The following is a 23,855-nucleotide window of genomic DNA, read 5'->3' as shown; positions in this document are numbered from 1 at the left end:
TGAAAGTCACTGTACCTAAAATTATTTCCTAACAGGTCACTTTTGCAGCTTTTGCTCAAGCTGTATTAACTATAGGACTTCAGGTCACTCTGTGGTCAGATGCAGGCTGAGGGGCCTTTTATAGTTGGGGAGAACAGTGATCTTACAATGACACATCTCAACTATTACATGAAAGTCATTTGGTGATTTGAACATTTGCCGATGCCACTCCTTTCCTTCTTCGTGATTTCGCTGCTTTTCACAAAACAAGTTAAATAATATTGACCAAATAGGTTCTATCAATATGCATGCAGCGAGAGCCCCAGAGAGAGCCAATGCACTAATTTCTCCCCCAAACCTGCAAAGCAAAACTAAACTAAACTAAACTAAACTAAATCTGCATTGGCCCTCCAATTGGCAATGTGTCTTCCAACGTCCAGGAAAATACCCCAGTTTACCTGCTGGAATGCACCTTAGAACTCAGCCAGAGGGGCAGAGTTCTGAGCTTCAACTCTTTCATTACTTTATTTCTAAAGATTCATTAAGAAGAAGTAGCTGCTATTTAAAAAATCATACATACTCCCTTTCTAGGAAGAATCCAATTAAGAAACCTAATAGTGTCACTTTGTTTTATGACAAAGAAACCTCTGGTCCAGCCTCCTGCTTAAACAAGGGGGCTGTGAAGCGGCCTCTCATGGAAGGAGAAGTGGTAGCATGAGTCCTGAAATAAGCTGAGATTTTTTTTTAATTCCTCAGTGTCTTCCCTGACTGTCTCCCTTTACTTTGAAAACATCTTGTTAAAAAGAGGATTAAAAACTCCCTAGCGGGGCTTCCCCGGTGGTGCAGTGGTTAAGAATCCGCCTGCCAATGCAGGGGACACGGGTTCAAGCCCTGGTCCTGGAAGATCCCACAAGCTGCGGAGCAACTAAGCACGTGCGCCATAACTACTGAGCCTGTGCTCTAGAGCCTGCGAACCACAACTACTTAAGCCTGCGCGCCTAGAGCCCATGCTCTGCAACAAGAGAAGCCACCACAATGAGAAGCCCATGCACAGCAGTGAAGAGTAGCCCCTCTCTGCAACTAGAGAAAGCCCGTGCGTAGCAACGGAGACCCAACACAGCCAAAAATAAATAAATAAATAAATTTTAAAAAAGAAGAAGAAGCCAATTCTAAAAAAAAAAAAAAAAATCTTCCTAGCAAAGGACAGTAAAATGCAGTTTCCAGAGGGCCATGGCTGATCCTGTGTCAAGCATTGGTACCGTGTGAGAGACTGCACTTCTGTCTTGAGAATTCAAACAGAAAAGCATTTGGCTACCTCAGCTCCTCTCACCGAATTCATGCAAACTGTATACAGTTTTTCTCTTTTCTTGAACTCATTTATTACAGTTTCTTTTTGATACAGCTAGACACTTAAACAGCCATTAAATGTCCCCTAGTGCTCTTACATGAAAAGCCTGGGAGGCTGGGAACCCAACAGTTACCGCTGGTCTCTGGAACAATCTGAGTAACATGATCCGCTGATAGCTGATCAGTTCTTTTGACGAGGGACTGCTGAACACTAGTTCTGACAGCAAATGTAGCTGAGTTTTATAGAAGAACAAAAAAGTGAATTACTTGGAAGATTGCGTATAGTAATAAAAACTTGAACATCTGGATTTTAGCTTTTTCAGTCAGAAGAGTTTGGGACTAGTATTTTTTTTTTTCTGCCTTTGGATTCCATGATGGAAGTCTGAGGTAAATGAATAAAATATTTTGTCTGTTACCCTATACAAATATGTTTAAAATGGTAATAAAGGGGCATGAAAGGAAACATTAGTTATCCCCTCTCTCCTAGAATCTGTATACAATCCCATTCTTCCTCGTCATGCAACAGTAACAGTGGTTTTGTACAGCACTTTACAAAAGGCCTTCACACATTATTTTGACCCTCAGAATAACCGTATTAAATCAAAGATTAGATATTGTTGTCTCCATTTTACAGATGAGAAAACAGTGGCTTATAAAAGACTCAGTGATTTTTTTTTCATGGAAAGGCATTTTATTTTAAATATAGCAGTGTGTACATGTCAATCCCAAACTCCCAATCTATCCCCCTCCCCTAACCTTCCCCCCGACCATAACCATAAATTCGTTCTCTAAGTCTGTGAGTCTGTTTTGTAAATAGGTTCATTTGTATCATTTTTTTAAGATTCTGTGTGTAAGTGATATCATGTGATATTTGTCTTTCTCTATCTGACTTACTTCACTTAGTATGATAATCTCCATGTCCATCCATGTTGCCGCAAATGACATTATTTCATTCTTTTTAATGTCTGAGTAATATTCCATTGCATATATGTACCACATCTTCTTTAAAAGACTCAGTGATTTAAACACAGAGCTGCAGCTAACACACACGGTGTTTTTGTGTGGATTATGAAAAGGTGCCCCTTTCTCCTGACTGATGCCTTTCTGGCTTGGCAAGTAGGCTGCAGGCTGATTTCAGCCTCCACATGTAACTTTGTGCCCAAACTACTGTACATGGCATCTCTGGTCACACAGCCAATAAAGTGGCAAAACCAGAACCTAAACCCAGACCTCCTGGCTCTGGATCCTGCCCTGGTTCCACCTTGCCTCCCCTTCTAAGGTTATAGAACATTCCTTTCTCCCTTTTCTCTTTTAGTCTCCTACTTTGAAGAAATTAGAGACTCCGAATACAAGCGTCTCTGCTTTACTCTTCACTGACTTTTTTTTTTCTCCTAGTTGTATACAGTATTACCTCTTCCCCTGAAATTAGAGCTTCAGCACCAAAGAATTATTTTTTTCAGCATCTCTTTTGAAGGTTTGAGGCTTTGTTTCATTTTGTTTTCCTGCTGTGTGTGTTTGTGTGTGTGTGTGTGTGTGTGTGTGTGTGTGTTTTAATAGTTGTGGTTATTTTTGATACGAAGTTTCTGAAAATCCTTTAAGCATTCTACTCAGTGGAAAATTCTAGAAAGTTGTTCTTTCCTACTGCAGAAGTTCTTAACAGATAACAAATAAGAACCTGATACACAGCCACCTTTTTTTTTTTTTTTTTTTTTGCAATACGCGGGCCTCTCACTGTTGTGGCCTCTCCCGTTGCGGAGCACAGGCTCCGGACGCGCAGGCTCAGCGGCCATGGCTCACGGGCCTAGCCACTCCGCGGCACATGGGATCTTCCCGGACCAGGGCACGAACCCATGTCCCCCACATCGGCAGGTGGACTCTCAACCACTGCGCCACCAGGGAAGCCCCACAGCCACCTTTTGATAAATGTTCTAGATTTTATCTGAGCCCTTCAAGACAACCTATTTATCTCTGACCTCAACTTTTATTCCTCAGCTTCTAGGTCTAGAAGAATAGGGCAATTATCAGTTTAAAAAGTCAGATAAAGGATTAATTTTAAACTGTTTTCTTTTGTTTCTTAATTTCCTAGAATAATGACTCTAAGAATATGGCTATACATTTAAATATTTTTGGCTATACTGTTTGGTTACCTGAAATTTAGCTTTTTATAAGCATTTTATTTGTGGTTCTCCTCCTTGAATTTCTTATATGCTCAATAAATGTATTTAAGTAGGTGTTTAAAAGTGAAGTTCTCCTTTTCTGAGTCAAACTCTCTTTTAGTTGTTACATGTGCAGATGTTTTAGCATCCACCTTAAATAAGTAAAACAACCTTTCTTTTCATTAAAGGACAAAGTCATTGTTGATGGGGCTTTGACATTTTATTTTGAATTGTTAGGATGTGGTTTGTGGCTTCTGTAATTTCTTCTTCATGAATTGTCAGCATCTAATCAAGATCTAAAGCTGTTTAGTAATGGTATATGGTGCATTTATGTGAGTTTCTCCATTCTCATTATAACATTCAGCTGCATAGTGTAATGAGTAGGATGTTTAACCCCATACACATGATGACTTGTTTTAAAGTATTGATTGACTTAATTTTTCTAGACCTTTGCCATTGCTGGATTGGGATCTGGACTAACAGAAGCCATTGTGGTCAACCCTTTTGAGGTAGTAAAAGTTGGCTTGCAAGCCAATCGGAACAAATTTACAGAGGTAATCATTTAATGTTTTCCTGTTGTTGATGGAATGTAAAAATTATTTTTCAGAATATAACATCAAATTATGAACCCAGCCCATAGCCACTTGTTAAAGCCATAGTAACTTATTGTTAAGGAAGTAGCATAAGAAAAAGTCAAATTTCTTCCACAAGGAAAGCGTTAACAAAAATGCACTAAATTCTGATGGACGCCATAAAGCAACCATACTCCAATAAAAATTAATTTTAAAGAAAAGTCTAATGGACAAACACATGTTTAGACATTTTTATTATAGAGTTGTAATGTAATCTATAATGACTTGTTTGGAAATGTTTTCTGTACTTTTGGCAGAACTTCTATTTCACATTTTACTAGAATAGACTATAGCAAAAACCACTAGGATGATAATATTGCTGTGCTTTTAAAAAAAAAATTATGAAGTCATTTGTAAAATTACCTCACACTTTTCCTGACTCCACACACTGCCCTCCCCCAAAGATTCTGATAATCTGTCAAGCTTGTCTTTTGGTTAAATCTGAATGAGCATACTACTAAACCTGTGTAGACGTTACCACTTGGAAATGATGGGTCTTGACATTTAGTCACTGGTACATGATGTTCCATGAAGACAGCTTGCCTTGGTCTGTGCTGCCTTCACTTCCTCGAAGTTGCCGAATAATTCCCTTTAAACCACCGAGTCCAACTGTTCTTGTTTTATTCTTTTGGGTGCCAAGCCCAAGGTAGGGAAAAAATAAGGGGATTGGCAGTCCAGGTCCTTTCTTAGCATTTGAATTTACTTCCACAACTGGGTAGCACGTGGTATAAATTGGTTTGGAGTATCTGCTGACCTGAATTTCTCCATAGAAAAGTTCCCCTGCCTACTACTTAAGCATCTGCTAATGGGTGGAGACCCCCTCTCACTCCCACCCCACTTCCTGCCTGCTGCTACTGCCTGAGAGCTCCCTGGCAGCTTCTTGAGCAGGGGTGTGTGAACGGAGAGGGGGCCCCTACTCACCTGTAACTGCCAAGAGCTGCGGAGGACAGGGTTGGCCTGCTACAGCAGATGGTATCTACTCAGAGGATGTCAATCCTAATTAAGGAAGATATTTTGTTTTAAGTTTCAAAAGATTGTCTTAATTGCAGAGATATATAGCACTTCAGAAAAGGTTGGAAAATCCTGTATTGCCCTAGTCTCTGTTTCTGTTTTGCTTTTTCTCTATTCTTCCTTTAATGATGGGAAAAGATGGCAAGGACCAGGAACAAATAAAAAGAAACACTTTTAAATGTCCTGTCAATATGGAGCATTAAAGACAACCCCCATGGAATCTGCTCAAGGAAAATTTGGCTGGGAGAATTACCAGGTAGAAGAAAACTTGGGGCTCCCCATTCAGTGTCCCATTTTTACCCATTTGGAAGCTTGTCTTGGGGCAGCAAGGAGTGAGCAAAAGAATACACAGGCCTGGGCTTCCCTGGTGGTGCAGTGGTTGAGAGTCCGCCTGCCGATGCGGGGGACACGGGTTCGTGCCCCGGTCCGGGAAGATCCCACATGCCGCGGAGCGGCTGGGCCCGTGAGCCATGGCCGCTGAGCCTGTGTGTCTGGAGCCTGTGCTCCGCAACGGGAGAGGCCACAACAGTGAGAGGCCTGCGTACCGCAAAAAAAAAAAAAAAAAATACACAGGCCTTCAAACTGCAGTCCTTTATCAAGACAGCATGCAAGCAGAGGAACACAAATGGGACAGAGCACCAAGAAGCACTCACAGGAATGAAAATAACGAAGTATCACAGCACCCCTGCTCATGCCTAATGTTCTTTTTCTCTCCTCTGCCCTCAGGAAGGTTCTACACTGAGGCCATGTAAGAGCTGCTAATGTTTTGCACATGCTGAGGCCTTGCTAGAACATGGTAAACACCCTTCCAGCCCAACACAAGAATGCTACATGCGCACATGCTCCTATAGTTCATTGACACGAGTGTGGTCTGTGTAAATAGTTTATGTATATACAGCCATTTTTCTAAGTGGGGGAGGATGGGGAACTTGTTTGAGGTCGTTTCTTTTGCAGAATCCACTGAACTGGATTCATTGTCAGGTATTTACTTAGGCAAAATAAAATCTATTAGGTACCCTATGAAATATTTGTCATATTACTTCAACTAGTCAGAACTTGGTAAAACAGAGATCACATAGGTCACACATGTCAGCATTTTGTTTCCAGCAACTGTCAGGATTCAGTAGCTGATCAGAGGTGGCACTTTATTGGTCAAAGGTGCCAATATTGATCAAATTGAAAAGTAGTTAGTGCATAGTCAGTCACCCAACATAAGGTCATGGGACTATGCCTATTACAAAAAAAAATCTGAGTGAAAGGAATGACGTGATAAGAATAGCAAATTTCAAACTGACAAAGGATTAATCTCTAAAATATACAAGCAGCTCATGCAGCTCAATATCAAAAAAACAAACAACCCAATCCAAAAATGGGCAGAAGACCTAAATAGACATTTCTCCAGAGAAGATATACAATGAGGTATCACCTCACACCAGTCAGAATGGTCATCATCAAAAAATCTACAAACAATAGATGCTGGAGAGGGTGTGGAGAAAAAGGAACCCTCTTGCACTGTTGGTGGGAATGTAAATTGATGCAGCCACTATGGAGAACAGTATGGAGGTTCCTCAAAAAACTGAAATTAGAACTACCATATGACCCAGGAATCCCATTACTGGACGTATACCCTGAAAATACCCTGACAAATAATTCAAAAAGAGTCATGTGCCACAATGTTCATTGCAGCTCTATTTACAATAGCCAGGACATGGAAGCAACCTAAGTGTCCATCAGCAGATGAATGGATAAAGATGTGGCACATATATACAATGGAATATTACTCAGCCATAAAAAGAAACGAAATTGAGATATTTGTAATGGGGTGGATGGACCTAGAGACTGCCATACAGAGTGAAGTAAGTCAGAAAGAGAAAAACAAATACCATATGCTAACACATATATATGGAATCTAAAAAAAAAAAAAAAGTTTCTGAAGAACCTAGGGGCAGGACATGAATAAAGACATAGACATAGAGAATGGACTTGAGGACATGGGGAGGGGGAAGGGTAAGCTGGGACAAAGTGAGAGAGTGGCATGGACATATATACACTACCAAACATAAAATAGATAGCTAGTGGGAAGCATCTGCGTAGCACAGGGAGATCAGCTTTGTGACCACCTAGAGGGGTGGGATAGGGAGGGTGGGAGGGAGATGCAAGAAGGAGGAGATATGGGGATATATGTATATGTATAGCTGATTCACTTTGTTATAAAGCAGAAACTAACACACCATTGTAAAGCAATTATACTCCAATAAAGATGTTTAAAAAAGAATAGCAAATTTCAGATCTAGACATTTAAAAATACCTACCAGTCATTTGGGGCAAGTGCAGCTGTTTTCTCTGTCTTTTGTCGAGAACTCATTAACTCCAAAGCCTACGTCTATTGACTAGCACGTCCTTTTATCCAACAAGTGATACCCTTTTGTTAATCTGTACCTGTGTTGAATTAATCCAAAACAATGTTAGGTGCGCTCACTTCAGCATCTGTATGGCAAAGAATAATTAATACTTTCTTCATTCTCAGGCTTTGTAGGTTGTCAAGAATTATGGGGTGGGTGGGCGGGGAGAGGAAGAGGAAGAGAAAGGGAGGAAGAAAGGAATTAAATTTTTTTTTTTAGGAATTAATTTAATGCCTAAAGCATTTAAAGATTATGCTTCCTTTTTTAAGAAAAAAAGTTTTAATTCTGGTATAAAGTTTTAATTATGTATAGATAATGCATATTTATGTTAGGAGACACCAAAAAAACTACATATTTCTGTATGTACATATAAGTGTACAGATGTACTAAAAATGGTCTAGACTCTCAAGCAGTGCTGTCCAAAAATAGAAATATAACATGTGCCACCTATATGTAAAAAGGTAAAAAGAAACAGATGAAATTAAATTATATATTATTTAACCCAGTATATCCAAAATATTATCATTTCAAAATGTAATCAATAAACAAATTATATGAGATATTTTACACTCTTTTTTCATACTGGATATTCAAATCTAGTGTGTATTTTATGCTTACAAGCACGTTCCAGTTTAAACTAGGACATTTCAAGCACTCAGTAGCCTCATGTGGATGGTGATGTCCTTAGAAGACAGTGCAGGTCTGGAGGAATTCATACAAACTTCTCACTTTGGCTGCCTCTGGAAAGGAGACTGGAAGGGGAGAGAGGAAGATAAGAGTTTTAAGGGAAGAGCTTGGTGCGTTTGAATGTTTAACATGAGAATGTATCCAGTATTATCTGTAAACATTTACATTAGAAGGTAATACTTGCTCACTGTAAAAATTTAGAAAATACAGAACCGTATAAAGAAAAGTAAGTAATCCAAAAGAAATGTTCTAATGGCTCTGCCGGGTTAAACCCACCTCAGGGAGAATCTTTTCAGCTAATTCAGGTGGGAATGACTTGCTGACCCATCTTAGGACACAACCTTGCATAATTCTGGTTCTAGTACTTCATTTATAGTAGCAGGAACCCCCATTTTTCCTGCTCTGTAATTTCTTAAAGAGCTTAAACCTTATGTGCAAATTATCAAAGAACATATATAAACAAAGCTGTCTAGAACAGAAAGGCAATTGGTTTGGGGAGCAAAAAGCCATAAGGGTTTGCGGAGAGATGTACCCATCAAGCTCTTTACCATTTCCTAACAGTATGGCCTTGAACAAGTTACTTGCAGTTCCCTCTGTGGTAAAATGATGGTGATCAGTCCAACTACATTACAACAAGGTATTTCTATAAGGAGATAGAAACACAAGTCCCGCAGGGCCATCTAAGTTACTGACTTTGTGACAGCCCCCTGCTTCCTACTCTGACCATAGCCCAGTTTCCTCTTTTGTTAGGGAAAAATAATAGTAATGGCCACATCAAATGGTGTAATAGGGTTAGTTGAGACATGTATATAAAGCTGTCAATACAGTCTGTCATGTAGTGGTGGTTTAATAAGTGTTAGTAGTTATTATTACGACCTGCTTTTTATGAGAAATTAAATGTGATAGTATACCCAAAGGTCTTAACACAGAGCCTGGGACATGATAGGCACTCAACCAATGGTAACTATTTCTAGATGCAAATTGATCTTATAAATCCTTAAGGTTGACTAGAGACAGATCTATCTTGAGATATTGCTGCAATGAACAGTCACACCTGACTCCCAGTTGTGGGCTCAAAAACAGCTTACTGAACAATGGTTCACCTTAGGTCATTCCCAACTGCCAATGCAATCCATTCAGCCTGAATTCTTTATCAGGGCTTAAGGGCTGGCAGCCTAGTTACAGTGCCTATTGACAAGATCTTTAAACTTAGATGCAGGTCTGTTATCATAAACAATAGTAGTTGGGTACCTGTTTGCTCTAAATAACTTGCATATAGCAGCAGAAGTTCAAGAGGAAACTAAAAACATTTGAAGCCACTTTGGAAAGAGTTCTACCACAATCAAGATATTCTTCCTCAAGTATAGTCATATAAATTGAACGTGGATTCTTGATCAAGCCTTCGCGGCCGCTTCACCTGGAGGCTGTGAACTAAGCTCATTTTCAGCCTTTTCAGTCAATTACAGCTGCCAGCTGTGGTGAAACACTAAATAGATGGGCTGCATGGAGAATGGCCAGATGGCTTGACAACACCTTTACAAAAAGCAGAGCAGTTTCCCCAGAGGCTTATTTTGCAGGGAGATAACTCTTGCTGCTCCGCCAATAGTATGAGTTTCTCAGGCCACAGGTCTGTGGCTCAGCCTTTCTACCTTCCTGCCTTAGATTTGAACCACCATGGATTCGTACACAGTAATTGTGGATTTTCCTATTTCGTCAGCCTGAGGAGGTGAGTCTGCGTGGTCCTTTAAACATGAAAAGTTCCCAAGAAGTTCTCTGTAGTGGAAGATAGCCTAGGGTAACAGTAGTCAACATGACTCTTAATATTACACTTAAAGTCTTGGAGGCGATGGTAGAGTGATAAAGATGGAACAAAAGGACTGTCGTGGTCCCAGGTGCACAGAGCGTGGTCTAGAAGGAGGTTGTGGAATGTAGGTAGATGTCCATTTGGCCCTGTGGGGAGGGAATAGTTGGCAAAGGGCCAGAATGGGGCCCTCTGAATCATGGGGTCCAGGAAAGGCGCCCCTCTAGCTGGGATCCACGGGCAATACTGGCTGAGAGCAGAGGCTGTGTGTGCTGTGTTCTTGGGGCCCTCAGTGAAATTCCTGACAGGATTTCCCAGGAATGGCAGGTACGCTGCTGGCTCCAGCTGCCTGTGTTCACCCCTCTGTGCTCTAGGACTGATTTTCTAGGCAGTCAGAGGTATGTTATCCATAAAATATGCCGTCCCTCCCAGTAAGCCCTAAACTATGCTAGAAATGTAAAGGAAATTGTGGTTAATTTGCTTATTGATACTTCCCTTATATCCTTCCAGCTTCTGTATAAAGTATTTCAATAGGTGTACTTGTCTTGCCTCCACTTTTAGAATTACCACCATATCAGTCAAAGACTATAATCCCTGCCACACTTCCTTCAATTCCAATACCAGAATCTTGGCCAGCATCTTAAAATTCACAGTGAATAAAGTAAACCGGTCTCTAAATACGCTTGACCTTCTGTGGGGAGCAAAGTAATCACAGCTTTGTCATGCTCTGGTTTGGTTCAGTGGGTATAAAAACATGTTCAGATAAAATCAGGATAGATCCAAATTTCCCCCATCCTTCAAACTAAACCCAAGCAAAGTGTCGTTCTGGTCTGTAGTCTTTTTGGCTTAGGACTAGGCTTGCCCAGGGATTTCTCCATTGGAGATGGTGTGTATCCCCAGTCTTGCCAAAAGCGTGACTTTGTAGCTTGTTGTCCTGCTCCCTCCTAACTAGGTGCATCGTTTTTTCCTGTACACTTATAAGAATGAGAAGTCCCCTATCAATTATGCTAAGCCAAGTGGTGTTTTGCTGGCATGCTCTCTGCTAGCCTGGAAAATGTGAATTTCTCTCCAGGAGCAAAATCTTGTATGAATTGTTTCCCAGTTTTTCTCTCCACTTTGAAATCTACTTCAAAGTTATTATTTGGCTAACGGGTTATGTTTTCCTTCCCTTGAGGTCTATAGGATTTGCCTCTGATGTGTGGATGGGGCACAGGTTATCCTTCTACTCTGTCATTTTTATCGGCGTTACATATGAACATAATCATTCTCACCCCCAAATAGGAAACTAAACCTTTAGGAAATTGTAAAAGCCTGTTTCATCTCTATTTAGTCTTTAAAGATGTTCAGCCTAAGAAGGGAATAGTCTTCCACCTATGCTCTATGATTAAAACTTAAGGATCAATGAACTGATAGCAAATGTATCATCGATGGTAGAATCTTTAAAGATAAGGATTTTTTAAAAATTAGTTCAGGGTTTGATTCTTGTTTTGGATAACACCACTAAATATAGCTCTACACACTCTATCCTGGGAGCTTAATAATCTAATAGAGACCAGTTAGATCACGTACAGTATCACAAAGCTTAGTGATTATTTTCTCCATAGGCAATTAACAAATGCTTAAACTTAGTCATATTATGTAGAGACAACACAAAGTGAATAGGACTGTACTTTGCAATCCTCTCTTTCCAGAAGGAGAGAAGTTGAGTTATATAGAGAGTGAATGTGTGGCTCTTTTTTCAGAACGCGTGAGAAGCTAGCTTCAAGGGCATGTCAACATTCATGATGACGTATTGAGTTAAGTTCAAATTTTTCCTGCATTACCATGTGAAATCCTGCCTGGAAGCTGTTCAGTACCTAAATTATTTCTTTCCAGTCTATGATTCTTGTAGGCAGAAAAGTGAATTATGTGTATGAATCCATTCCTATAGTTATCTTTCAACAGTGCCTAAGGCAGCAGCCAAGTTGCCTCTCTATTATCATTTACAGAAAATAGACTTCAGTCTTCCACTCAGCTGTGCCAGAAACCCTAGATTTTTGCTTTCAGAATTGAGACTTTGAAGTAATGATAATAGCTACCATTTACAGAACATCCACTATAGGCCAGATACTGTGCAAGATGCCTTACATGTTTTTTCCTTTATTTGATTTTTTAAAGTTGTATCGTTTTTGTAAATTACAAAAGTAATTGTTTTCACAAAACAGGTAATACAGGGCTATGTAAAGAAAAAATAATTGGTGATTGCTGCCACTACCGCCCTGCAATCGCATCGCTCTGGTAACTGCTCTGTCTCCTTCCACCTTTTACAGTGCTCACACGCACCTGATACCTAATCCTCCCATTATCCCTATAAGGTCAGTGGCTCTATCTCTATGTTACGGATAGGGGAAATAAAACCTAATGCAGTTATTAGCTCTAAGGAACTGAGCATTAACATAGAGGTCTCTTTCTAGAAACCACACTGTTTTCACTGGGATAAAGAAAAGTGGGTAATGAAGACGCTTAAGGGAAAATCGTTGTGTTTCTGGAACCATGAAGAAGCAAAGGCTCCTTCCATGTTGCCAGTCCCCTCTGAGTAGTCACCCCTGTGTCCACAGCGCAGTCACCTTCCCTCCTGCTCTGCCAGCAGGCAAAGCACAGGGTCAGCGTCTCGTCCCGTCACCCCGAGGCCCCGTGTTCCTCCAGGCGGTTATTGGACAGCAACTTGGTGTTGACATAGCTTTGTGGCTCAGCATCTGGAAGAGTTTGTTTAAAGCAAATTATTTTCCACTCACAGATTGTTTAAAAATAGGCCTGCTCATCAAATGTAAATTGTAGAAAGAATATAATTATATTTTGGATGTCTTTTTGTCCCTAATCATGCCTTAGTAAAATAAACTGCAACGACAAATTAGTGAAATACCTAAGCTAAAAGAGATGTGTAACTGTGGAATTTTGAGCCCGATTCCTCTTCTTTCACTTACATTTTGTTCTCAAATAAAAGGAAGAGTTTTCTTCTTTTTTCAAATTTATGAAAATGCTTCAAGACTTCGAGGAATGGAGAGCTTAAGTGATCTGTCTCCTAATGAGCAAGGGTATGTTCCCACCTAAGTGTAGCAACTGGATATCCTCTTTAAAAAGCAGTATTTTTCTTAAGGCCCAGATATGGACACTCACTTCACTGTATAAAGGTCTCATCCGGTTTGCTTTCCAGTCATGTGAGGAAATCCAGTGCAACACCTTATTCCATTGGCTCTAAAATGCACCCGAGTTCCCCTTGCCATGGGAGGCAAGTAAAGGGACGCATGTGGAGCGTGCTGTCTTTGGACATGATGTGCCTAGAGCTCTTCTCTCACTTTAGAGAGGGAGGAAATCCACTGACACACACCCCACGCTTGTGCCTACCGGCCATGCTCTGATAGCTATTTACCCAAGGAACAATGCCTAAAACCTCTGTCCATGATCTCACAAGGTAATCAGAGCCAGCTATGGTCAGTAGTTGGATGGAAGAACTCCAGAAAAAACAGCTGAGGCTGCCATAAGTCATCTCGGTGATTTGTTGGTAATTCTGGGCTCTCAGAGAGTAAGGAATCAGTGTCCCAGAGTGGTGCCTGGGAGCATTGTGTAGGCAATGGATCTTCTCTTTTATTTACGCCTCTTAAGGACTTTTAATTTTGAAAAGAATTGTTTATTGAAGTGTGTTGATTTATAATATTATGTTTTAGGTAAGCAGCATAGAGATTTAGTATTTTTACAGTTTATATTCCATTAAGAGTTATTACAAGATAATGGCTATAATTCTCTGTACTGTACAATATATCCTTGCTGCTTATGTATTTTATACACAGTAGTTTGTATCTCTTAATCCCATACTCCTAACGCACCCCTCCCCCTTCCCTCTCCCCACTGGTACCCACTTGTTTGTTCCCTATATCTGTGAATCTGTTTCTGTTTTGTTATACACATGCATTTGTATTATTTTTTAAATTCCACATACAAGTAATATCATACAGTATTTGTCTTTCTCTGTCTGACTTATTTCACTAAGCATGATAATTTCTAGGTCCATCCACATGGCTGCAAATAGCAGAATGTCATTCTTTTTATGGCTGAGTAATATTCCATTGTGTATATATAACACATCATTTTTTTTAATTGAGGTATAGTTGATGTACAATATAAAGTACAGGTATACAACATAGTGATTCACAGTTTTTAAAGGTTATACTCCATTTATAATTATCATAAAATGTTGACTATATTCCCTGTGTTATACAGTATATCCTTGTAGCTTATTTACTTTATGCATAATAGCTTGTACTTCTCAATCCCCTACCTCTATCTTGCCCCTCCCCGCTTCCCTCTCCCCACTGGTAACCACTAGATTGTTCTCTGTACAAGTCTGTTTCTTTTTTGCTATATTCACTATTTTGCTTTATTTTTTAGATTTCACATATAAGTGATATCAGTTTTCATTCTTTTTTATGGATGAGTATTATTCCATTGTGTATATACACCACATCTTCTTTATGCATTCATCTGTTGATGGACACTTAGGTTGCTTCCATATCTTGGCAATTCTAAGTAATGCTGCTAAGTACATGGGGTGCATGTATCTGTTCGAATTAGTGTTTTTGTTTTTCTCAGATATATACCCAGCTGTGGAATTGCTAGGTCATATGGTAGTTCAATTTTTAGTTTTTTGAGAAACATCCATATTGTTTTCCATAGTGGCTGCACCAATTTATATTCCCACCAACAGTTTATGAGTGTTCCTTTTTCTCCGCATCCTCTCCAACATTTGTTATTTGTGGGGGTTTTTTGATGTTAGCCATCCTGACAGGCGTGAGGTGATTTCTCATTGTATACCACATCTTCTTTATCCATTAGTCTGTTGATGGACACGGATTGCTTCCATATCTTGGCTATTATAAATAGTGCTGCTATGAACATTAGAGTGCATGTATCTTTTAAATTTTTTTTTCATGTTTTTTGGATATATGCCCAGGAGTAGAATTGCTGGGTCATATGGTAGTTCTATTTTTAGTTTTTTGAGGAACGTCCATACTGTTTTCCATAGTGGCTTCATCAATTACAGAAATTCGATTTCATGTTTCATAATCATTATAGAATATTCTCATGGGTAGATATAAAATTTTTCAGTATATCTCTCCAAATAAAAAGCAAAGCAAAAATATTTTTATGTTTCTCGAATATGAACAAAGTACCGTACTAGATAGTTAACACAGTGCATGGCGCCTAGTAGGGCTCAGTAGGTGTTTGTTGAATAAATTAATGCATAAAAGACCATGGAGTTCCCAGAATTAACAATTGGCAATAGCTGACATCAGAGTTAAAGTAGACTTTGAGTTCCTTCCAATGGAAATACTTCTGGCAGGTACCAGTGAACTGAAGATTTTTCTAAATCAACGTGGAGAGCAGTGTGATATTGCAACATTAGCTCCGTTCTGACCCACTTATTCTTCCATGCTTGCAGCTCTGGTGCAGTCAATGAAAGGTATATCTAGGAAAGTTAGAATGCAATTTGGCCCACAGCTGGTAACTAAATATGAAAATTGGAGTGAATCTAAATATTGAAAGGAAACTGAATTTGTGGGTGACCTGCTGGGTTGGATAGGATTGGAATCATTTGCCTGATGATGCTAATCAGTTACCATTTCATTTTGAAATGGAAGCCCAGTAATCAAATAAGTTTAGTAAAACTTGTGTTTACAGAGATCTAGTCAAAATGATTCTGTATTTTCCTAGTGGAAGTCATGTTTTGCCTTTCTAATTAAATATTTGCTTACATGTGTGTGATACAGTGTCTCTGAATGAAGCAAAAAGGACACCTCTAATTCTTACGGGAATTAGAGTTTAGGTTTTTCTTGGTCTCAAGGCCCCAAGCTGCCAGAAAAATATATTTGTATTTATCTGTTACCTGTATCAGTTGGATTATCAAACTCTGAAAATCTTACAGCATGTGTATAACAAGAATGAGTCAACAAGCATGAGAGCACCACTGGATGAGATGTAGAATTCTGCTTAAGCCATTTTCCAGTACTTTCCCCTTAGGAATATTACTTAATCCTTGGTTTCCTCACCTGTAAAATGAGAATAATATACCTGCTGTCCACATTACAGGTTGTGGAGAGAGGCAATCGTATATGATAGGATGGCAGAACCATGCAGAGTATAAAGGTATGAACTTGGAGCCTGAGGGGCCTCAGTTGGAGCTCTGGACCTTCCACTAACTCTGTGATATTGAGCAAGTAACTTAACTTTAGTTTCCTCACCTGTCAAATGGGGATAAAGATAATACCCATCCCACACACTTGTTCAGAGGATTAAGTAAGATGATATATGTAAAGTACCAAGTATCTATGATAATGACGAACATTGATGAGCACTTCCTGTGTTCCAGGTACCTGGTAACATGCATGTATATGCTCTCTAAGGTATAAATAAACTGTGTCAGGTGGAGGCCTGGTTAGTGTGCTTTTCCTTTCCCAACCTTTGCTCCCGCATGGTGGCCTTGCTTCTACAGTGCATAGACCTGTCAAGTGAAGAGTTCTTACCGAGGATGTTTACCAAGCAGTAGGGAAGAGACCATTTTACAGGATCTGCTGCTCCTGAGAGGAAAGCCCTGGGGTGATGACCTAGGAGATCTCTAGCCCAGGAGCTGGATATGGGTGGCTCCCAGAAAAAGCAGACCTATGATCTTGCACTCTGAATGCATTTCTGTAGGAAGGATCATATCACAAGGGTCCAGGGCTCTGGGAAAAGGAAACCACAGCCAAAAGGAATGAGCAGGAAGAGGCTAGTTATTCATGTCCTTCCTCCCCCTCAAATCAGCCTCCACCTTTTGGTTGTCATTGCCTTCAACTACCAAAGAAATTACCTGTTATTTTACTATTATAACTAGTTTTATTATCTTCATAATTGCCATTATTATTAACAGCTAATGTATAGTAAATGCTTACATAGGGCAAAGTTCATTGACTTATTTATCATCACAACAACAATCCTATGAGGAAGATTCTATTATTATCCTTATTTTACAGATGAATGAAGTGAGGATAAATCAAAGGATAAAATACCTGCTTAAGCTAGCAAGTGATATTTCTGGGATTCAAAGCTTGGGACTGTCTGGCTCTGACCCCCTATTTCTAACTACTGTACTACCCCCTGATTTGCTTAATTATTCACAGCTGAGTTCAAACTCAGCAAGGCACTTGAGTCAAAATCCATGTGTTACATTTCTTCGTACCTACCTAACATCCAAGCTGGTAGAAATCAGGCAATGGACCATCAGTAAATGCTATTTGGATTGACATATACACACTACTATATATAAAATAGATAAATAATAAGAACCTACTGTATAGCACAGGGAACTCTACTCAATACTCTGTAATGACCTATATGGGAAAAGCTAAAAAAGAGGGGATATATGTATATGTATAACTGATTCACGTTGCTGTACAGCAGCAACTAACACGACATTGTAAATCAACTGTACTCCAATAAAAATTAATTTAAAAAAAGATCTAATAGAAGTCCTCTCTTTAAATTTTGATGATTTAGCACACTAGATTTTTAAATGATAGACACATCTTTATACCTGTTTTATTTAGGGAAAGCCATGTTAATCTGCACTTTCATTCAAAGTCATTGGTTCCTCTGTTGCTGAAGAATCTAGATGGCCTCTGACCTCCCCATCTCTCCTGCCCTCGGGGCTTCAGAGTGGGTGAGGATGGAGAGAAAGCTTGGGCTAGAAGCAGGGAGGACTGGTGTTGGTCAGTCTGGACCCAGGCAGCCTCACTTCTGCCTAGTTTCTTTCATCCCCAGGAGAGCTGCCTCCTTGCCTTGCCTTTGCCCTCTAGGCTGCCTTCCTCACAACAAGAGAGCAGTGCCTGGGAGTTTGCTCAGCACTTTCAGAGTCTTTCCAACAGAAATGAACTTCTGCTCAACTTGTCCTCAAGTCTCTTTTGAAAACCAAAATAAATAACTGGGGTTGATAGTCAATGTGCCATAACACAAACAAAAAAATCCCATTTTGTAGCAGAGAGAGTGAACTTTAACCTTCTGAGAATTTTTGGTTTTCCGATATGAAATGTCTTTTATTGTTTTAAGGTACGTTCTCATGTGTTTTTCTCATGTCACAAAAAAAGGGTTTTCTTGGGATTAATGTAATTTATTGTAATTAATCCTCTTAAATGAAAAGATGAATTTGAGTGTAGAATTGTAGCTAGAGTTTTTAAAACATTTATCAGTAAAAGCTATAGGGTTTACTCTCTAAACAAACTCATTTAAATGTATCAGGTTAATTACATAGCTACAAAGTTGGATGAAAAGCCTTGATTGGATTTGTTCTGTTCTGCTGACACAGCCTTAATTGCACATGATAAGAAAACATGTGAGTTTTAGTCAGTGAGTGCATCAGACTGCCATGATCACTCCAGCAACCTGCTCCAGTGAAATTTCAAATACGCGTCATCTCAGTGCTTGCCTCATGGGAAAAAAATTAAATGCTGAACGTTTCCCCTTATTTACTATTCGGTATTCAAAATTTAAAAGGGAGAGAGATCCTTTGTGCTGTACCTCCAAAAAGGAAACAGTCACTCAACCTTATTTAAAAACCCACATGAATTGTTGTAATTGTACTGTAATGAATTGTAAAACTCAGGGCAAACTACAGTGATTTCTTTAGCAAGTTCCAAAAGTAGCACTGACTGGGTTCCAGCAGTCAAGGTATTTCAACCTTAGGTAATCAATCAAAGGGCTGGAAAGAAGTAAATTAAAGGTAACCCAGTACTCTCAACACCATTGATTTATCATTTATCACAGCAAGTGTTACACACACTGATTGCCCACTTTCTTGAGGAAGTCTACAATCAACTGCTATTTATCCACAGCCGATTTCTAACCTAACGCCAGTTTAAACTATTGAGGGAATGGAATCAGGACTAATTGTAACATTCGCTTTAGAAAAACGTAATTAGAAAGGTAAATATTCAGGAGCCAAAAATACATTCCTTTTGGATTATGCACAGTTGTGGATTACCAGTATGGATTACTAGTTTATCTATATGGTTAATCCCCTCTATTAGTGTGGATGATCCAGAATTGGATGCAACTATTGACATGTTGAAAATGATGTTAGTTTATTATATGACATTAGTTTCACTAATTCCATCAAAGATATTTTTTCTTGGTCAACAATCTTCCCTTTAAGGCCTGTTGTTATGCATGCAATTTTGTTTACTTTTGGGGTTTCCTAATTTTAAAAAGCATGAATCTAGGCATGATTATTCATCTTTGGGGAAAAATAAGTCCCTAATAATTTTGGGCTTGAAGGGAAGTTAAAACTGTAATTTATTCTGTTTCACAGTCCCAAAGATGACCTTTCTCCTCTCTCGTGCAGCAACCATCCACCATGAGTTACGCAAGACACATCATTAAGAAGGAAGGCTTGGGACTCCAGGGCCTCAACAAAGGATTTACAGCAACTTTGGGACGTCACGGAGTTTTCAACATGGTTTATTTCGGCTTCTACTACAATGTCAAGAACATTATTCCTGTCAATAAGGTAACTGTTTAATAGATTAAAATCCTGGAGGAAAAATCCTATCAATGATGATAGCTGCATTTGTAGAGTATTTATCCTTCCAAGTCACTGTGCTGAACTCTTATGTCTGTTATCTAAGTTGATCCCCACATCAGCCTTGTTTATTGAGTGTTGTGATCCCTATTTTGAATTCAGAAACAAAGGCTCAGAAAGATCAAGTAAATTGCTCAGAGTCACGTAATAAAGAGCAAGGCAGAGCCTTGAACCCAAGTCTGACACCAAAACTCATCTTCTTGAAGAATAAACCATTATACCTGAATGCTTCACATTTATCACTAATAGGAATTTCTAGAAACTGTTATTACTTAATTTTTATCTCAGAAGCATAACTTGCTCAAGGAAGTTGAAATTTTCATAGTGTAAATAAATTTTGAGTTCATGAGGGAAAATTATCAGCCTAAAATTTAAATTTTACCTAGATAGTAATTTTTAAATTCACCTAAGTTAATTAGGGTAAGTAGTAAATCAACTCTTCTAGGATCATGCACTTTTGATATAAAATAATAATAATAATTTTTAATGGTAACTTACAAATGTCAGCAGCCTTTCAACTTTGATAAGATAAAAGTAACACATGATGTGTTTTAAAATGAGCATCTTTGGGGCTTCCCTGGTGGTGCAGTGGTTTAGAGTCCGCCTGCCAATGCAGGGGACATGGGTTCGAGCCCCGGTCCGGGAAGATCCCACATGCTGGGCCCGTCAGCCATGGCCGCTAAGCTGGCGCGTCCGGAGCCTGTGCTCCGCAACGGGAGAGGCCACAACAGTGAGAGGCCCGCGTACCGCAAAAAAAAAAAAAAAAAGTATTGAAGAACTTTATAAAGAATAAAAATATTTCTAATATGGCTATCACCTGATTCTATAAGGTAATGTTGGTTACAGTTGCCTTTTTCCAGCTATCCCCTGTAATCTAGGCCAGTACTTATCTCAAGTAACAGCTAAATCCAAGGCATGTTCCCCATTAACTATCTGTTGACATTGCCTCATTCGCCAAAATTGTTAACCAGGTTTCACTCTATTTAGAAACCTCATTTTTTGAGTATAACCTCATGTTTTGTTGGTCTGAAATCTATGAATGGCCACAGAATATATAGATCCCCCCACTGACTGACAATTCTGACTCTGGTGGTCCTCAGAGCTCTTCTCCTGTTGAGTTCTTGAAATACAGAAGTAGAGTACAATAAACACTTAGGTCGTGGATGACATGAGAGAGTTCAACTCTACATACATTAAAAAAATGTTTTTAGCAGGAACAGATTAATAATCTTTGGAGCCCTGGGTGAAATGAAAATGTGCAAAAATTAAGAATTTCAAGACAGCAACTGTAGAGCAATAAACCAAGCATGGGGCTCCTCTAAGTGCAGGCTCTGGGCAACTGCACAAGTCACACAGCCATGAAGCTGATGTTTTTTAAACTCTGAGATGAGTGATTCATACAACGTGGGAGAAATGTCCATGCCTCTATTTCTCCAGCTATCCAAAGGCTTGCAGCAGATAGAAATTACACACAATGAAATGAATGATATAATTTACAGATGTTATATAAATAATATATATTTTATTATATATATTTGTGCATGTATTTTAATGCATATGTTATTACAATAACATGAACTTGGTTATATTTAAAGAAGAATTTCAGAAGGATCAATAAGATTTATATATGATTGTGTTACTAATGCTTAAAAAAATCCACGAATGCAAACTTCATTCTACAATTAATCAATACACTTAAGTTTTAAATGTTATGCATTATGAAAAAAACAGAAGCTTAAATATTTATTTATTACTTAAAAGACATCATAGTATTCTGAAATTATGGAAAGAGCTCACTTATCTTGCCAGCTTACAAGGGTCAGATTATATTAGCCCTTATAGGCCGCACTAAGGATTCTTCTGTTTATCTGAAGAGCACTGGGAAGCCAACAAAAGATTTTAAGCCGAGAAATTACCTGATCACTCTGGCTGCAGCGTGGAGAATGGGTGGAATGGGAGTAGTGTGCAGAAGACAGAGTGTAACATGGAAATGATTGTTATGTGCAATGCTGGGGTCTTGGACTACAGTATTCATGGTGAAGACAAGGGGAAGTGGACAGATTTGAGAAAAGTTTAGAAGGCAAAATCTATAGGATGTGGTGATCGAGTCTACGTGCATGTTGATAAAAGAGGTAGTGGGGAGGGATGGTTCCTAGGTTTGGGGCTTGAACAACTGAAAGGATAATGGTGCCATTCGTTGAGAATGAACAAGTTTGGGGGAGAATATTATGGGCTGAGCCTGGAAAACTGAGTTTAACCACATTTGGACTCTGAAGTGCAGATGTTGGATCAGTGATTGCACGTGGGATCTTGAGAGGAGAGCTCTGAAATGGAGATAGACATCTAGACAGCAGTAGTATACCTGGGCGAACATACTTTTACTGGGGAATGATCATGGGCCAATCACTTTACTGCTCTGAGCTTCAGTGTTTTAAATCTGTAAATTGAAAAGCTAAGATTGTCCTTTCTACCTGACAAAATGGTTTTGAGGATTAAGATAAATAATACATGAAGTTGTTTGTGCATTTAAGGTGCCGTGGAAGTGTTAAGTGTGGAGGTGCTGATGACAGGTATGGGAAGAGGAGTAGAGACGGAGGGTGGTGGAAGCAGTTAACGTCTAGAACTGTGTGAAGAACTTTTCCCCAGGACTGTTCCTTCTGCACTTAAATGAACGCTGTGGGGTTAGTTGTGGGTTTTGCTTTCAGGGGTGTTTTGCCTAGAAGAAAGTCATTGATCTTATGTGTTCTGTAATCTAAGCCTGATTCAAAACTGGGAAACCAGTATTCTTTAAATTTAAACCATAATAAATCAGTCCTTTGTGAAGAGGAAGATACGATAATCATTAAAACATGTTGAAGAACGTCATCAAGTTGTTAACCACGAGGAGGAGGTGGTGTTCCTTGAAGGCTTTTTTCCATCTTTGCTCTAGGCTGGCTCTAGCCATACACTCCAGACAGTTTGTTTACAGGGTTATTGTTTCAATTCCCTCACCCAGCAATTGGTCATTCTGTTGTCCCAAGGGAATTTGAGATTTCACCAATTCTGACTTGTATGGGATAATTCTAGATTTTTCTTTAATTTAACATTTTTTAAATTGATAAATTGTCTACCAACTTTTTCCATTTTCAGAGTATTTAATTTTACAAGAAACTGTCAGTGTTTCTTGTAAAAGAAGTCCTATGCGTGTGTGTTTGTGTGGAGCGGTGGGGAGAGCAGGAAAAAGCAGGGAGCAGTGGAGGGAAAGTACTTTTTCTTTACAGAATTCTGAGCTGTTGGAAGCTTCTACAAGAAGCATGTATTAATTTTATAATAGGAAATAAATCCGTGAAAATTTTAATAGAATCTTATAAAACAGAGTACCTAGTTAACTTTTTAACACTTTACTCAACTCTAAGACTATGTCTACAGAGGTAAAATAAGAACTTGAAACAGTAAGTTCAGATACCTCAGGTCAGATACCCACCCTGAAGTTTTTAATTTTAACTCTTCAGATTGGTGATCTCTGGTAGATACATTTTTCAAGCTTCACAGAAATATCCTGACCTTCTGTGCCATTTTGTACTATTAAAACCATTTTTGTAGACTTCATGATTTTGCCTGATCCTTCTCAGAATAACTGTCATTTTCAGATAAGGAAAGAAAAACAGGAAGTAAAGGCCCAGAACTGAAAGTTACTGACATAATTTATCTGAAGGTATACAGCAGTGGGAAGGAAAGAACCAGAGGCCAGAACTCTTTCTGCTATACCATGTAATGCTTTAACCCTACATCTTACCTTGTCTTTTGTCACACATAAATTGTCACTTTAAAATGATTACTAAAATTTAAATAAGTGAACTGGCTACAATATTCAGACAGTGTAACCAGATTCTGCTTTTGCCTCATTCAGACCTGGAACCTGGTCTTCCCTTTTCACATCCTTAGTCTCTGATCCATAGAAACAAAGAATTATGAGACATGACCCTGGAAGAGCTGGGCATTACCAGTTTGAAACTGGTGCTGTGTTATATTCTTGCAGACTTATTTTTAGAATCTAAATATTCCTATAGAATGGTGACTAAGTGGTTACAATAGAAAAGTTTGCTTTGAATATTAACTGACCATGGAATTCATTTAATGGTGGCATTCATTTTCATCTTGCAGTAAATGGAATGGAATGTCAGTATAAAGAATTATCCCTTCTCCCCAGAAAGAGGC

The 23,855-nt window shown here is 39.0% G+C and overlaps 1 protein-coding gene across 1 annotated transcript in view; it reads left to right on the top strand.

Annotated features, from left to right (window-relative positions):
• Positions 1 to 23,855, top strand: part of SLC25A21 (solute carrier family 25 member 21) — a 529,502-nt gene that overhangs the window by 467,789 nt on the left and 37,858 nt on the right. Inside the window, exons 7-8 of the mRNA XM_060293607.1 lie at positions 3,929 to 4,036; positions 19,422 to 19,586. Coding sequence (XP_060149590.1) covers positions 3,929 to 4,036; positions 19,422 to 19,586 — 273 coding nt within the window. The remainder of the gene's footprint in view (positions 1 to 3,928; positions 4,037 to 19,421; positions 19,587 to 23,855) is intronic.

Source organism: Globicephala melas, chromosome 2 (genome assembly GCF_963455315.2).
Source record: "Globicephala melas chromosome 2, mGloMel1.2, whole genome shotgun sequence".
Taxonomy (NCBI): Eukaryota; Metazoa; Chordata; class Mammalia; order Artiodactyla; family Delphinidae; genus Globicephala; species Globicephala melas.
The sequence above is the reverse complement of the archived record's forward strand: the minus strand, read 5'-3'. Positions and strand labels throughout refer to the sequence as shown.